The 18,218-nt window shown below is 36.8% G+C and overlaps 1 protein-coding gene across 1 annotated transcript in view; it reads left to right on the top strand.

Annotated features, from left to right (window-relative positions):
* Window positions 1-17,127, top strand: part of LOC115214055 (fatty acyl-CoA reductase 1) — a 148,493-nt gene extending 131,366 nt beyond the window's left edge. Inside the window, exons 7-12 of the mRNA XM_029783095.2 lie at window positions 3,313-3,357; window positions 5,773-5,959; window positions 7,297-7,378; window positions 7,763-7,852; window positions 13,983-14,112; window positions 16,936-17,127. Coding sequence (XP_029638955.2) covers window positions 3,313-3,357; window positions 5,773-5,959; window positions 7,297-7,378; window positions 7,763-7,852; window positions 13,983-14,112; window positions 16,936-17,127 — 726 coding nt within the window. The remainder of the gene's footprint in view (window positions 1-3,312; window positions 3,358-5,772; window positions 5,960-7,296; window positions 7,379-7,762; window positions 7,853-13,982; window positions 14,113-16,935) is intronic.
* The last annotated feature ends 1,091 nt before the right edge of the window (window positions 17,128-18,218 follow it).

Genomic DNA, 18,218 nt, shown 5'->3' with positions numbered 1-18,218 from the left:
CGTTCGTTGGACAATTTTGTTAAAATAGAAAAGAAATAACGATATGATCAAAAGTAGTTAAAGAAAAAAACCTGTAAAAATGGATTTGTTTCATTGGTCCTTTGAATTAACGGTCTTAAGCCTGCAATAAACAAAATAAATTAATTCAATATAAATTCATCCTATTATAATAATCGAGGAAAACCTTAAATCGAGGAGAGGATTCAAAATACATATTGTAAATAATTATATACGAAATATAATTCGATTAATGCAATTAATACATTAAAGATTTAAATATTTTGCAACAGTATATACGCATACTAAACCATCAATATACATATATACATCAAAATACACAGATGAATATACACAGACTACATACATATGCAGATACATATATGTAAGACATAAATATACACACAAATACACATATACATATGTATGCAATCTAGCCCACATGCAAAAATGACTTGGTGTATACATATAGACGAGAAGTAAAATGCAGAGAGAGGGAAAGAAAAAGAAAAGGGAAGGATCTTGTATATAACAGTTAGCTAAAGAAGTGAGTAAGAGAAGGGGAAGGGCGCGCAAAGTTAAAGGACTCTATACAAGTAACGAATAGGGGAGAAAAAATACTTTTTTGTAATGAAGGAAAGGAAGAAGGATAGGAGGCTGAATATGCATAACAAACGTACACAAAAATAATATTACGTATACATGTGTATATAAAAGTGTATATTAGCAATAAATACACATATAAGAACACACATATAAATATATGGAAATAAGTACGTATACATGTGTATATAAAAGTGTATATTAGCAATAAATACACATATAAGAACACACATATAAATATATGGAAATAAGTACGTAAATACACATCCACACAAATCCAAGTGAATACATGCATAAACATACATGCTTACTTACACATATACATAGGTGCATACATACGAATACATATGCATGCCTACAATACAGACATCCACATAAAAACATGTCTAGGTCATTATTTAAAAAATTGCTGAGTGCATAATAATAAAATTCGGATAAAAGACATGCAAAATAGAACACCCTATATCAAATTATCTATAAATTAAACGATTAAAATGGGTTTATAAAATACAATAAAATGAAATAAAATAAAAGCAGAATCTTAAACAAGAAAATAATAATTGTATATAACAGTCGAAAATTTTCCTGAAGAAATATGGAGAAATATATAAAATAACTTTGCAATGTGAAATAAATCATGCATAATAAGAAACAGTGTGATTAAAAACTAGTCCAAGAATCAAAAATATACACTATCCATATGGTATATTGCTAGACGACCTTTTAAATTTAGCTGCGTGCCTGCAGGAATTCAAGAGTTCACATCTTTGATTTAAAGAGTTATTGACCTGGAATAAAATGAAATATTTTTCAGCAGGCATAAATCACATTCGATGAGTCTTTTATGTGCACCATGTCTGTACGGTGCAGCTCTATCCAAAATACTCCATGTCACATTGAAAGGTTGGGCTTCTTTTTCTTTTAATTCCCAAACATATCTTGCCAGGCTGGTCTTCATCCTATTTTTGGGGTATCTGAAGGAATTTTTATGTGAATAGAATCAGGTTTTGAAAGAATTTTCAGAAGCCCCAGTATAAGTTCTATATTCGTGTAAGCCTTCTATCTGCACTTTGGCTCTATACACGATTCCTTTCTCCAGACATTTTCCTTCCATCTTTGCAATTACAGTTTTTAAGAAGAGAATCAGCGCTATAATTATTAGTTTCTGCAGCAAGAATAGCTGATGTTAAATGTTCTTCTATTAAATATTCTACAAAACTCATGGTCAGGTTGAAAATGCCTAGAGACTAATTTTAAGAATTTCCTACCTATATTTGTTTTTACGTTCATATTGAAAGCTGGATTAAACCACAAAACTTTCCTAGTCCTAGTTCTATGTATAGCATTACTGCTAGCATTAAGTTGGTTATACTGGATCTTCTCAGAGAATCCACTATTCCTTAATGCACTATTGTAATAAGGCGCGGCATTTTGGAATGCCTCATCCGAAGAAATTGACGATATTCATCTACCTACATTACTAAGTTCCTAAGAATAACTGGTGGATGATTGGATTCTTTGCTAATATAAGATAGCTTATCATTAGGCTTACGGTAAGGTTTAAATTTATCCGACCTTAAATCCAAATTTATATCTAAAAAATCTACACTTTTATGGTTAGTATCTATCGTAATCCATAAACCCATCCTTTGGAAGAGAACAATTAGATGCTTCCTAAGCTTATCTAATTTATGGCCGTTTAAATTATGGGTGACTATAAGGCCTTATAATTTGCAGAACTAGACGCAATATGTCCTCTCGAAAGATAACGTGTATAAAGTTCTGCCAAATATGTATCAGGGTCTATTTCAAAGGTCTTCATTTTGGCGCACTGAAATCAGAAAGAGCTCTGCAGTTGATAAATTTCCACAGCGAATTTACCAGTTAGAGAACATGGCTATTTAAAAGTTAAATAATGAGGGTAGAAATGAATATTATTAATTAATATCAATTTAAACCAGTGGCCCAGCACACTTTAAAAAATCCGAAGACTATGGATTATATTACATATATAAGAGAAATGCAGAATGTAAATATTCACTCATGCACACACACACTTAAGTGTATGTGTGTACCCTCCGACTAGTGTTTATAATCTAAGTTTCTTAGTTCACTTTATGGAATTCTTTGTCAGTGTGTATATCAAGCAACATTGTCAGCAAAAATACTAGTCTACTGCTTTGTTACTCTCTCCATTACCAACCTGTTGTAATTATAAATCTGTTCCTTTCATCTTACCTACCATTGCTTCTCTCCCCACTTAGAAACATTGCACTTCATCTCTTCTGTTCTCCTTCATCTATAGGGGCTATTTTAGGCTATTAGCCTTGCAAGTTGTGAAATAGTCTTTACTCATGTTGGTGCTACAAAAATGCACCTAGTAAACACTGTAAAGTAGTTGGCATTAGAAACTATACTAAAGTAAACACTGGGGAATAATGTCAGATTCTGTTGAACCTTCTAACCCATACCAGCAAGGAAAATAGACATGAAATGATGATGATGATGATGACACACACAAGCACGCACACACTCACATACACACACACACTCTCTCTCTCTCTCTCACACACGCATGCACACACACAATGAGCTCAGTACAGTTTCCATCTACCAAATTTATTCTCAAGGCACTTGTTGACACAGGTTATAACAGAAGACACTTACCTAAAAAACTTGTTAGTATAATAATTCTAATATTTTATTTTACAGGGTTGGATTGATAATTTCAATGGACCAAGTGGCCTCTATCTTGCTGTAAGTAATTTCCATTTGTCCTAAAACTTCTGAAATTTCGAGTATATTTCTTTTCAATGACAGAGTATTGAAATTTTAAAGCAGCAGATGTATGAAATATAGTCTATAGAATGTTAAGATTATCAGTTAGATGTAGTTTCTGCTAATTAGTGTCATAACTAGGCATGGAGGTAGATGTAGAGAGAATATAATAGAGTAAGGAATGGGGAGAAGTTCAGAGTAACATCATTATTAATGAAGAGTTAGTTTCTGAGTCAATGAGGGAGTCTCTGTAGAACTGCTCAACTTACTAAAAATAGCAGCTACATCATCTTGTCTTATTTGGTGTATGCATATGGGCCTGGAAAGGAAATTAACATGGACATAGATGAAATACCTTTGATCTGCTCAGTTAAGGCTGGTCTGATGTTAAAGAAAGACAAAGGCTTTCTCTAGCAATGAAGGTGTATCTGCAAGATTGTTGGACCTGCTAAAAGTAACAAAATCTCCTAATTGCATCTATCATCTTATAAAAATGCTAGATGACATTGAGTCACAATTGGAACTTTTGTAGGTCTTTTTGGTCAGGATTGACTTGTGGGCTAAACAACAAAATGTTTCTATCTGTGAAACATATATAATAAATATAATGGTGTATTGTTGGGCATGGAATAAAGAAAACCAGCAAAAACTTGGGGAAAATGAGCTCAGTACGATCTGTTGGTTGTTTGAGTGAGCTGAGAAAAGTTAATTTCTCAATTAATACAGGGCAGGAAAAGCAGCCACACTGGCTTATATATGATGCAAAGAAAATAACATCTGCTGAGTAAAATTATTCTGACAGTGGTAGACACCCATATCAGAGGCAGGCCCAGAAAACATAAAGACGTAGCAGGGATCTAATCTCAAGATGTTGGACCAAGATCAACACTTTATATTTTATCAATAAATACAATTTTTGCTGATACAAACCACCACTTGTATTTGATTTATGTTTGTGTGTATACAAGCATAGGCATGGATATGTGGTTAAGAAGCTTGCATGCTACTTTTGAGAAATGCCTTCTACTATACCCCTGGGTTGACCAAAGCCTTGTGAGTAGATTTGGTAGACAGAAACTAAAAGAAACCCAGTGTGTGTGAGTGTTATTGCCTGTTTGTCTTGACATCATGTGTCACTGTCATACAAGCAGTGTCCTTTATTTCCAATCTTCCACAGAAACATGTCCAGCCATAGGAAAATATTGGAAATATTACCTTGCTTAGAAATAGGTCAGAGTTGGCAACAGAAAATCTGCTTCAATAGCTTGTGTCCAACCCATACAAGCATGGAAAACTGGATATTAAAATGATGATGATTACTCATTGGAATATACCATGCTGGGGTCACTAAAATCAGTTGCAAGTGATCTTATACTTGGTCTTTGGTGGATAAGAGTTTGGTGCTGCTGCTTTTTTCTTTTTTGACATCCATTTTCCCTGCTGACATGGGCTAGAGGAGTATATTATTGAAGCATTCGTTTACAGCTAGATGTCCTTGCCTGTTTTCAATCTCAGGTACTTCTTATTTCATGCATTTTTAAGACATAAAGTGAGCAGGTGATTTGTTTGCAAGAGAAATAACTATAACACTGGTCATAGCAATTTTCACAGGCCCTAAATGTAAATAAAGACACAGATGCAAGTGCACCTACATGGGCTTCTTTCAGTTTTCTTCTACCAAATCCATTCACAAGACTTTGGTTAGTCAGGACTTATCCAAGGTACTGTCCAGTAGGCTGAACACAAAACTACATGGTTGGGAATCAAACAGAACTATGCCTGATGTTTGTGTATGTAGTTGGGAAACCTAATTAAGCAGCAACAACACAAGGCTTAAGAGGTCATCTTGATGACATGATAACCTCACTAGTGCTGGTGCTATGAAAATATGCACCCAGTGCAGTTTGTAAAAGTGTTAGTGTTAGCAAGGACATCTAGCCATAGAGACCATGTCATCCTCCAACCCTTTAAAATCTGTCAAATCATCCAACCAATGCTAACATTGAAAACGTAAAATGATGGTGATGATGATATACTGTATTTTAACATGTATAAGGAACCCCTTTTTGTCAAAAATTAAGTTATAAAAATGTGGGAGTTTCTTATACATGGATAATATTATAATCCCTTTCTTCCAAATTTTAAGCCCCCAAAATTGGGGGTTTCCTTGTACACAAGGGTTCCTTATACTTGTCAAAATACGGTATGTTTTTTTCCCTATATTGTCATAGATCTGGATCAGCAAGAAAACACCACTATTTGGCTCAGTCATGAATCATATTTGAGACTCAACACACACGCACACTTCCTTTCTTCTCTTTTGGTCAACAAATCTTGCACACAGACAAATGCACACACACACACACACTCTTTGTTATTCTTATCTTTGTACAGGCTGGTAAAGGAATTCTACGCTCTGTAAAATGCGAATTCAAGGCTGTTGCAGATATTGTCCCTGTTGACATTCCAGTGAACTTGATGATAACAGTGGGATGGTACACAGCCCTGGTCAAACCCCCTTCAATTTTAATTTATCATTGTACTACTGGTTCTGTAAATCCATTCACCTGGGGAGAAATGGGTAAGTACACTGACACACAAAGGTTCATTTTTTTGGTTGTTTAAGTTAGTAAGCTTTGAGGGATAATTATTGTGGTGAATTTGACTTAATACACTATATACGGTATACTTTATCAAAAACTGCTGCTGCTGGTCCTCTTCCTTTTCCCTGACTGTTAGTGGTGGGGAGAGGGCAACTCTTAATTTTTATGGAGGGCTATGGATGATGGTGGCCTGGAATTGAGTATGAGCATTCTCTTCTGGAGGACCTTCAGGCTGGGGACTGGACAATTTTCAAAAGTCTTTTGGTATGGTAGTGCTGCAGGAAGAGGGAGGAATTAACCTGCTTGAAGCAAGCTCTTTGTGCATGGAAGTACCAACATCTGAACCTATCTGAAATGCTGAAATGTATGCAAAAGGATGAGACCTTTCTGTGTCCCATCGTTCAGTGTTTATGCATTAATGAATTGTGGGATTATGTCAAACAGCTGCTGTCACATGTAGAAAAATGTAGCTGTTTGTCGAATCTGTAGTAAAAATTGATGTACCATCTTCTTTTGGCAGGGAAGAGAGGCAAGCCTTTCTCTGTCTTGGGGCTGAGGCAGACTTGTCTGAATGGTTTGAAGACATGTACTTTCCTTACTTGCCAAGCTCTCATCAATTCCTTCAAGTATCATTGGAAGAGGAAGGTGAGGGTAGAGAGAGAGAGGTGTTGCTTTCTAGTGTTTGTATTGAAAGGTGAATGAGAATGGCAACAATACTGAGTCTGAATGGGCTTACCCTAAGTATGCTTTTCTAAATAAGAGGAAAGAAATTGAGAAAGGGCTGTTTCAATGCCTTCAGACAGCTGAGTAATCTTGGCCTTATTGTGTGAAATTTTCCCTGGGTGGACTATTACCCTATTGAGGAATTTATTTTGTTTCTTTTAATTCAATTTTCATATCTTTTGATATGTCCTTATTGTTGTTGATTCCTTTTTGAATACTGCAAACCCATCCTTGTATTGTATTTCATCCTTTGATATTGTTCTCAGTGTCTTTGACCTTTGTGGCCAATAAAAGAAACTAGCATCTAAGGTGGTTTGCAAGTCAAACAAAATACTTAGTGGCATTTCTTCCGGCTCTTTATACTTTGAGTTCAAATTCTGTGAAGGTCATCTTAGCATTTCATCCTTTTGGGATCAATAAAATAAAGTACCAGTCAAATACTTAGTAAGGGTTTCATCAGAAACCCTTACTAAATTCAGAAAGGTGACTGATGGATTTGATAATTTTGTATGCCTTCTGATAGATTGGTTTTGTTTTAATTATGGTGGCCATTTTGAAGAATAGAATTTTTGTTTTCATTTTTTTTTTGTAGAGAGTATTGTATTGAACTTTTTCAAGAAAACTCCTTTAGAAGCAGCCTTTCGAAGACCCAATGTTACCATGACAAATAACAGGTTAATATTATTTTCTATTTATGGTATTTTTCAACTTAAGAAGTTTATCATATATTATTTAACTAATGGTCAGCCCTTCATTGAGCAGATTTGTCATCAGAAGCATTCCTATTGTGACAATCTTGTGATTTTCTATTCTTTACTTAAGATGCTAGGGTATGATTTGAAGGAGCTTTTGCTGCTATTTCTAGCAAATTGAAAGACCATGTAGAAGCTATGTTATTAGATTATATATTGTAATGGTAAGTGCTAGAAAAATGATTTGAATACTTTTATGTTTAAATTGACTATTCAAAAATTCCTTCGGTTCAAACATAAATAACAAAATGTTTTCTTCCTTTAACCTATGGCATATTTGTGATTTTTTTTCTTTTTTAATGACAGTTTTCTACATGACTATTGGGTATTTGTCAGTCACATGATCCCTGCCTACCTTACAGATCTGGGCTACAGCCTTTTGGGTAAAAAACCAAGGTATGTACAGATAATTAGTAACCAATAACATTTGAGGAGAGTGGTGGTCTGCTGTCAAAGAGCAAATGTTAGATATCTTAGATATGTTACTTATGTTAGATATATTAGGTATATTACATATGTTGTTACATGTTATGTTACATATGTTGATTATGTTAAATATGTTATGCATGTTAGGTATGTAAGATAAGTTAGGTATGTTACACATGTTAGATGTTACATATGTTAAGTATGTTAGATGTTTGTTAAATTTCATGTATTAAGTATGTTATATTTGTTAGGTATATTACATATGTTAGACACATTAAATATATTTTTACATACATTATATAAGTTAGGTGTATTACATATGTTATATACAAGGGTGGGTTGAAAAGTTCAGAGGCTGACTATGAAGGAGTGATGCTAGAGCTGTGAAATCTTGCATACTTTAATTTTAGCTCTTCTTATTAATAACTGCATTATATCTTTCTAGGTCAACTGACATCTGACTGTTCAAAGAACACTTCAAAAGTAACTAGTAGCCCCCTTCTCTTAAAAATGGACAAAATTTGGCATTGTGCTATTATCAAGTACCTGTAGAAAAAGGGTTTAACCTCCTTGGACATTCATGCTGATATGGTTGCCACATTAGGCAATTACACTCCAGTTTTATCAACAATGCAAAAGTGGGCAGCTGAATTTCAAAGGGGAAAAGAGACTCTTGAAGATGACCCGAGGTCTAGATATCCTGAAATTGTCACCACTGAGGAAAACAATGATCATGTTTATTGCATGGTGATGGATGACAGGTGATTGACTATAAATCAAATAACTAATGCTATTAGCATATCCCATGAGAGAGTTGAGAATATTCTGCTCAATGAACTTGGCATGACAAAAGTTTCTGCCACATCCTCACACCACAGGAAAATCTGAGATTGTTTCGGGTAGATCCAGCTGATTTCCTTGAATGTTTTCTGAGTCAGGATGAGTGTTGAATTCATCACTTTCAACCAGAAACAAAGAGACTATTCTTATCTGCTCCAAAGAAGGCCAAAGTCATTTCATCTGCAGGGAAGGTGATGACGTCAGTTCTGTTGGGATGCAAAAGGCATTGTTTAATGATTATCTTCAAAAAGGCCACACCATCAATGGAGGGTACTATGCCAACTTGCTGAGACAGTTATGAAAGGCTATCAAGATAGAACTCTCTGGAAAACTGACAAAAGGAGTCTTGTTTCATCAAGACAATGCTCCAGCACACAAGTCATTGGTTTCAATGGCTGCTGTGCTCAATTAAAGCTTTGAACTAGTTGATTGCCCTCCTTATTCTCCTGATTTGGCTCCATCTGACTATCATCTGTTCTCTAGCATGAAAAAGCACTTGGCTGGGAACCAGTATTGCAGTGATGATGTCATATTTGCTGTTGATGACATTTTTGACCAACAGGATGAAAGGTTCTTCACCAATGAAATCCAAGCTCTGTAACACAGATGGAAGAAGACTGTGAACCACAAAGGGGTCTATGTTGAAAAATAAACCTCATTTGGTCACATCACATAAGAGTATTTGGTCAGCCTATGAACTTTTAAGCCAATCCTTTTAAGTTAGGTATGTTACATATGTCAGATCTGTTACATATGTTCGATATGTTACATATGTTAGGTACATTATGTATTGTGCATATCTTAGATATGTTATTTCATCATCATCATCATTTAACGTCCATTTTCCATGCTGGCATGGGTTGGACAGCTTGGCAGGGGCTGGCTAGGCAGGGGCTGGCTAGGCAGAAGTCATAGAGCTAGACCAAGGACTTGGTAGTATGCAGCTTTGTACCTCATGTTTTTGGATTTCAATCTTTCCAAGCTAACATTAGCTTATCTTTATTAAATAGTTTGGATTATGTAACTTTTACTAAAAAGCAATTATCAAAGACTGGAAATTTTTTATAAAATCTCAGTCTTGATATATTTTTATCAAAATGTGGTTTTTATGTTTCTTTTATTATAGAATATTTCAAGTACATACTTCAATCGCAAAATTAATTTTATTAAATATTCCTGGAAATATAAAGGCTGCCCAAATATTTGCAGTGCTACTTTCTACAAATTATAAGTTTAATCCAGCATCAGCCAAATTCTGTTGATTCCACAGGCCTTTTATATTTGTTGGGTGTTTACTCTCTCTTTTTATTTTTTTTTTTACTTGTTTCAGTCATTTGACTGTGGCTATGCTGGAGCACCGCCTTTAGTCAAGCAAATCAACCCCAGGACTTATTCTTTGTAAGCTTAGTACTTATTCTATTCATCTCTTTTGCCGAACTGCTAAGTTATGGGGACGTAAACACACCAGCATTGGTTGTCAAGCGATGTTGGGGGGACAAACACACACACACATATACAAGCACACATATATATATATACAACATGCTTCTTTCAGTTTCCGTCTACCAAATCCACTCAAGGCTTTGGTCGGCCTGAGGCTATAGTAGAAGACACTTGCCCAAGGTGCCACGCAGTGGGACTGAATCCGGAACCATGTGGTTGGTAAGCAAACTACTTACCACACAGCCACTTCTATGCCTTTTGAAGAAATAGAAAGAAGTGCTTCTAATTTGCTTATGTCATTTGGACACATGTACACAAGTATACCTCTCCCTACTGATTTTGTTTGCTTTAAATTTCAGAAGGATGGATATTATTTCATGAAATTTTCTATAAATATCCTTCAGATTGTTTAGATTATAATTATAGCAGAATTTGTTATGAAAAACATTTTCAGAGGTGGCAGGAGAGGAGTTTAAGATACTTCACATGCCTCCTTGACTCTCTTTCCTTACAAGGTTTAGGAAAATGGGCATGTTTTTGTGAAATTTTCTTTGATGTAGGCTTGGCTGTGTGGTGAGAAGTTTGCTCTGGATTCAATTCTACTACATGGCATCTTGGGCAAATGTTTTCTACTATAGCCTTGGGCCAACCAAAACCTTGGGAGTCAATTTGGAAACTGAAAGAAGCTTGTTTTGTGTGTGTGTGTGTGTGTGTGTGTCTTTGTGTCTGTGTTTATGTCTACATAACATAGCTGTTTGGCAAAAGAGAACAATAGATTAAGTACCAGTCCTTTAAAAGATATTACTGGGGCCGATTCATTTGACTAAAATTCTTCAAGGTGGTGCCCCAGGAATACCACAATCAAATGCCTGAAACAAGTAAAAGATAAATGATAAATACTTTTCAGATGGTGTAAGTTCTGATTATACAAGAGTTTAGTGTGAAAAGCATGGGGAGGGGGATATTTCATGTATCTCAATATAATTTGAATGCTGAGTCACTATCAGAACTAGAGAAGTTTCAGGTGTGGAAGCAAAGATTAGAATCGAAAGGCCTTAGAGTCAACCTAGCAAAAACCAAAGTCTTAGTTAGCTGGAAGGCAGTCAAACCACAAATCCCTTCATGTAGACGGCCCTGCTCGATCAGTAGAAAAGGCGTAGGTAGAGACTCCACAAGATGTACCCAGTGTAAACTATGGACACATAAGAAGTGCAGTAATATCAAAGGAAGGCTAACTGGGAAGATAGTTTTTGTATGTGGCAGATGCTCAGGAGCAATAAACACTGAAAATGTGCAGAGAACAACTTTCGCCACATTCCAGGAAGAAAAACTAGAAGTAATTGATAGCTTCCATTACCTAGGTGCCCAAATCAGTAGCAGGGGAGGGTATGCTGAAAGTGTAGCTGCTAGAATAAGAATAGCCCGGGCAAAGTTCAGAGAGCTCTTATCTCTGCTGGTGACAAAAGGCCTCTCACTCAGAGTAAAAGGTAGACTGTTTGATGCATGTGTACGAACAGCCATGCTACATGGCAGTGGAACATGGGCAGTGACTGCTGAGGACGTGCGTAAGCTTGCAAGGAATGAAGCCAGTATGCTCCGATGGATGTGTAATGTCAGTGTGCATACTCGACAGAGTGTTAATACCTTGAGAGAAAAGTTGGACCCAAGAAGCATCAGATGTGGTGTGCAAGAGAGACGACTGTGCAGGTATGGTCATGTGTTGTGAATGGATGAGGAGAGCTGTGTAAAAAAGTGTCACACCCTAGCAGTTGAGGGAACTAACGGAAGCGGTAGACCCAGGAAGACCTGGAATGAGGTGGTGAAGCACAACCTTCGAACATTAGGCCTCACTGAGGCAATGACTAGTGACCGAGACATTTGGAGATATGCTGTGCTTCAGAAGACCCAGCAAGCCAAGTGAGACTATAACCATGCCAGTGCTGTATAACCAGCTCATTTAAGAGTACCCTTCAATCATTGGACAATGAACTCTGCTTGCGAAGACCTGTTGAGGCAAGTGAAATTGCTGTTGTGGCTGATGACAGTATTGCCTGATTGGCACCCATGCCAGTGGAATGTTAAAAGCACCATTTGAGTGTGATCGTTGCCAGGGCTGCTGACTGGCTCTCATGCCGGTGGCATGTAAAAATAAGCACCATTTGAGCGTGGTTGTCGCTGTGTAGACTGGCTCCTGTGTAGGTGGCACATAAAAAACACCATTTGAACATGGCCAGTGCCAGCACTACATGAGTGGCACGTAAAAGCACCCACTACACTCTCAGAGTGGTTGGATTTAGGAAGGGCATCCAGCTGTAGAAACTTTACCAGATCAGATTGGAGACTGGTGCAGCCTTCTGGCTCGCCGACCCTCATTCAAACCATCCAACCCATGCCAGCATGGGAAACGGACGTTAAACGACGATGATGAATTTAATTACAGTTATGTTGAAAAAATTACTTTTGAGAACTACTCCACCCTTTCTCAAAAAGGCTCTGAAAGAAATCTTTGTAGAAAGGATAGTACAATGCTAACACTAATTATTGAATACATGTTTTTCATTATTTTATTGCAATCTTAATCTCTCTCTTTTAAACAAACTGAAATGTGGGTCATCCTCTATGCGGTCATTAAGTATGCTAGAAGTAGCTGTAATCACATGGGTCTCAAAAGTAATTATTTTTTTTTTCTGGCAACATAATTGTAATTAAATCATCAAAGTGTATCAGAAAAGCAAAGCTGAGATGCCTAAAATCTCTCTCTCTCTCTCTCTCTCTCTCTCTCTCTCTCTCTCTCTCTCTCTCTCTCTCTCTCTCTCTCTCTCTCTCTCTTTCTCTCCCTCTCTCTCTCTTTCATACACACACACACACACGCACTTTTTACCACATTAAATTCTTATATATAAACATTGTCTAAACCATCTGGAAGTTATTTGTTGAAAATTTTATTAAAAAATATCTATTCTTCTGAAAGCTATGAAGAAACAAATTCCTCTCCCAAAAAGAAAAGTTTTTCACAACAAATTCCAATATGATTGTAATCTACACCATCTGAAATGTATTTGTAGAAACTTCCATTAGTAAATATCCATTTTGCAGAAAGTTATGAGAAAACAGATTCAGAGGACACACTTCTGTAGTTACACCCTAAATTTACTGGGGGAGTGAGTACTGTTAGATGACATAAAGGAAAATTTCATGTAGTATACAAGAAAAATTACTCAAATGTGTAAATATCACTTAGCAACTGACAGAAAACAGTCCAGAGGGCAACCTTTCTGCTAGTAACAGTAATGAACGTGTTGTGTATAATGCTTAGGTTCATTATGACTCATTGGGAGGGCAGAAAGCAGTAATAAGTGGAGAAAGATAGCAATGGTTCCTAAACGTAAATGCATAGTACACAGGATAAAACACCAGACATCATCATTTTCACTATTTTAATGTCTACTTTTCTGTGATGGATAGGTTCATAATGGCATATTTTTGTGTGTACCATTCATTTCATTACAGCTTTGACTTATCTATAACACTCTACAACTAAGATCTGATCTCACCATCTTTTCTCTTGTCTTCTTTGATTTGCCTCTATCACTGAGCCAACAGCATATCTAACCTTGTTTTGATGTAAAGAAGGAGAGTTGAATGGTGAGAGGAGTCAAATATCATGTTGATAGTGCTAAACACTAAAAAATAAAACTTTGGGAACCAGAACATTCTGATCTTTGGAATACATAACTAATGTATCAGTTAAGACTTTTAAAATATATGTTGACAATTTCATAAGTATTCTAATTTGTCTTTCTTCATTTCTCTGTAGAATGGTAAAAATTTACAACCGGCTGCACCGAACATTGGGCATACTGACATATTTTACCTGTCAGTCCTGGGAATGGACATTCAATAATCCAGATATGTTGAAGAACCAGCTCTCTTCAGAAGATAGAAAAGTATGTCAGAACTGTTTTATTGATATTTTATGTTCTATTTTCTGTTAATTAGTTAATTAGAAGAAGTATTTTTTTTTAGTTTCTTTTTAACTCTAATGTGTTCTGAGAGCTTTTTAAATAGCTAGTAGCGCTTCTATGATTATGGCCACGATATTAGTTTATGCATTGTGGTATATTCTAATAAGTTTGTTTCCTTTTCATCAGTTAATATTGTTGATAATGTAGCTTTATAAACACTGTAGTGTTCTCTTTATAAATGATATATGATTAACATATACATATTTTTTTAGTTTTACTTGTTTCAGTTATTGGACTACGGCCACACTAGGGCACTATCTTGAAGGGTTTAGTAGAACAAATTGACACCATTTTAAGCTTGCTATCAGTCTCTCTTTGTTGAACCACTAAGTTACAGGGATATAGACAAACTAACCCCCATACACACAAAGGTGACTTCCACCATATATATATATATACATACACTTTATTTAAAAGCAGCAGAAATATAACAAAAGCTGTTACTCAGAGTTTCATGTTCTTGTTCGTTTGACATCATCATCATCATCATTGTTTAATGTCCGCTTTCCATGCTAGCATGGGTTGGACGATTTGACTGGGGTCTGGCGAACCAGATGGCTGCACCAGACTTCAATCTGATCTAGCAGAGTTTCTACAGCTGGATGCCCTTCCTAACGCCAACCATTCCGAGAGTGTAGTGGCTGCTTTTACGTGCCACCGGCATGAGGGCCAGTCAGGTGGTATTGGCAACAGCCACGCTCAAATGGTGCTTTTTATGTGCCACTTGCACAGGAGACAGTCCAGTGGCACTGGCAACAACCTCGTTCGAATGTTTTTTCATGTGCCACCAGCACAAGTGCCAGTAAGGCGATGCAGGTAATGATCACGCTCGAATGGTGTTTTTTACGTGCCACCGGCACAGAGGCCAGCTTGTTGCTCTGGCAACAATCATGCTCGTATGGTACTCTTTGCGCTCCACTAGCATGGATGCCAGTCATCGAATTTGATTTCGATTTCACTTGTCTCAACAGGTCTTCCCAAGCAGAGTTTAATGTCCAATGAAGGAAAGGTATGCATAAGTGGGCTGGTTACACCCCTGGCATAGGCCACGAGGTTATGGTCTCACTTGAGCTTACTGAGTCTTCTCAAGCACAGCATATTTCTAAAGGTCTCGGTCACTAGTCATTGCCTCAGCGAGGCCCAATATTCGAAGGTCGTGCTTCACCACCTCATCCCAGGTCTTCCTAGATCTACCTCTTCCACAGGTTCCCTCAACCGCTAGGGTGTGGTACTTTTTCACACAGCTATCCACATCCATTCTCTCCACATGGCCATACCAGCACAGTCGTCTCTCTTGCATACCACATCTGATGTTTCTTAGGTCCAACTTTTCTCTCAGGGCACTAACACTGTCGAGTATGAACACTGACATTACACATCCATCGGATCATACTGGCTTCATTCCTTGCAAGCTTACGCATGTCCTCAGCAGTCACAGCCCATGTTTCATTGCCATGTAGCATGGCTGTTCATACACATGCATCATACAGTCTACCTTTTACTCTGCGCGAGAGGCCCTTTATCACCAGCAGAGTTAAGAGCTCTCTGAACTTTGCCCTAGCTATTCTTATTCTAGCAGCTACACTTTCAGCGCACCCTCCTCCGCTACTGACTTGGTCACCTAGGTAACGGAAGCTATCAATTACTTCTAGTTTTTCTTCCTGGAATGTGGCGGAAATTGTACTCTGCATATTTTCAGTGTTTATTGCTCCTGAGCACCAGTTAGCCTTCCTTTGATATTGCTGCACCTCTTATGTGTCCATAGCTTACACTGGGTACATCTTATGGAGTCTCTACCTACGCTTTTTCTATAGATCGAGCAGGGCCATCTACCTGAAGGGATTTGTGGTTTACCTGCCTTCCTACTTATTAGGACTTTGGTTTTAGCTAGGCCCTTCAATTCTAATCCTTGTTTTCACACTTGAAGCTTTTCCTCTAGTTCTGATAGTGACTCAGCAATTAGAGCAAGGTCGTTAGCATAGAGGAGCTCCCAGGAGCATCCTGTCTTGAATTCCTCCGTTATTGCCTGGAGGACTATGATAAATAGGAGGGAACCTTGGTCAACAGTTTTGTCAAAATGGAACAGAAATAACGATATAATCAAAACTAGTTAAAGGAGACACCCTTAAAAATGGATTCGTTTCATTGGTCCTTTCAATTAACGGTCTGAAGCATACAATGGACAAAATAAATGAATTCAATATAAATTCATCCTTCTGTAAAATCAAAGAAAACTTTAAATTGAAGAGTGGATTTGAAGTGCATATTGTAAATAATTACATAGGAAATACAAATCAATTAATACACTAAAATTAACATTTTCATACTGCATGACATAAATAATTTACAACAGTATATACCCATACTAGACCAGCTATAATATACATATATACAGCAAAATACACAGATGCATGCACATAGTTACATACATATGCAGGCATATATGTAAGACATAAATATACGCACAAATACACATATACATATATGCACACAACCATACGCATGTACAAAAATCTCTATGTCACGTTGAAAGGCCAGGTTTCATTTTCTTTTAATTCCCAGACATATTTTGCCAGGCTGGTCTTTGTCCTATTTTTGGGGTATTGGAAGAAATTTCTATGAGAATAAAATCGGTACTTGAAAGTATTTTCAGAAGCCCCTGTGTAAGTTCTATATTCATGTGAGCCTTCTATTTGCACTTTGGCTCTATACACAATTCCTCTCCAGACATTTTCCTTCTAACAGACAGGAGGTCCCATCTTTGCAATTGTAATTCTTGGGAAAAGAATCGGCAGTGTGGTTATTTGCAATTATCTTATTGTTGTGTTGGTTAATGAAAGAGGCAAAGTTTTTGCAACAAGAATAGCTGATCTTAAGCATTTTTCTATTAAATATTCTATAAAACTTATGGTTAGCTTGAAATTGTCTAGAGAGTAATTCTAAGAATTCCCTACCTACATTTGTTTTTACAGCCATATTAACAGCTCGGTTGAACCACAAAACCCTCCTTGTCATAGTTCTATGTGTTGCATTAATGGTAGCATCAAGTTGGTTATACTGGATCTTCTCAGAGAATCCACTATTCCTTAATGTGCTATTATAAAAGGGTGCAGCATTTTGAAATGCTGCCTCATGTGAAGAAATTGACAATATTCGTCTACCAACGTTACTGACTAAGTTCCTAAGAATAACTGCCAGATGATTGGATTCTTTGCTAATATAAGATAACTTATTATTAGGCTTACAGTAAGGTTTGAATTTATCTGACTGTAAATCTAAATTTATATCTAAGAAATCTACACTTTTATGGTTAGTATCTATCGTAATCCATAAGCTCATCCTTTGGAAGAGAACAATTAGATCCTTCCTAAGCTTATCTAATTCATGGCCATTTAAATTCTGGGTGACTATAAGGCCATCATCTCTATATAATCATGGATTATATAGAAGACGAGCCCCATCCTGAAAGATCTATAGAGCTCAATGAGGATGTCCTGCAAACCCTGGTGTAATTGTTGAGGAACTAGGGGAAAAGTTTGGATTTGGTCATTCAACCATTCATTGACACCTGTGTGCCATTGGGAAAGTCAGCAAATTGAGTGAATGGGTTCCTCACAAATTTTCTGAGTCTAATAGCATGCAGAGAGTGAAGGTGTGCTCTTCTTTTCTATCATGTCTTGCGAATGAACCTTTTTTGGACTGAATAGTGACTGGTGATGAGAAATGGGTTCTCTGTAAAAATGTCAAGCACCAAAGACAGTGGGCAGGAAAAGAAGAAGCACCAGCACCCCAGGCTAAAGAAGGTCTTCACCCATGTAGGGTGTTGTTATCGGTTTGGTGCGATATGAAAGGTTTAGTCCACTTTGAACTTTTAAACCCAAACCAAATGATAACAAAGATCTGCTGTGAGTAGCTTTAGTCAGCGCTAGAAGAAAAACAAACATCTTTGGTTTCAAGATGAATGGTATTCTTTCATCAGGGTAATGCTCGGCTACATACAACAAGGATGACATTCCAAAGGCTGGAGC

The sequence above is a fragment of the Octopus sinensis genome, linkage group LG7 (assembly GCF_006345805.1).
Source record: "Octopus sinensis linkage group LG7, ASM634580v1, whole genome shotgun sequence".
Classification (NCBI taxonomy): Eukaryota; Metazoa; Mollusca; class Cephalopoda; order Octopoda; family Octopodidae; genus Octopus; species Octopus sinensis.
This window is presented reverse-complemented; position numbering and strand designations above follow the sequence as displayed.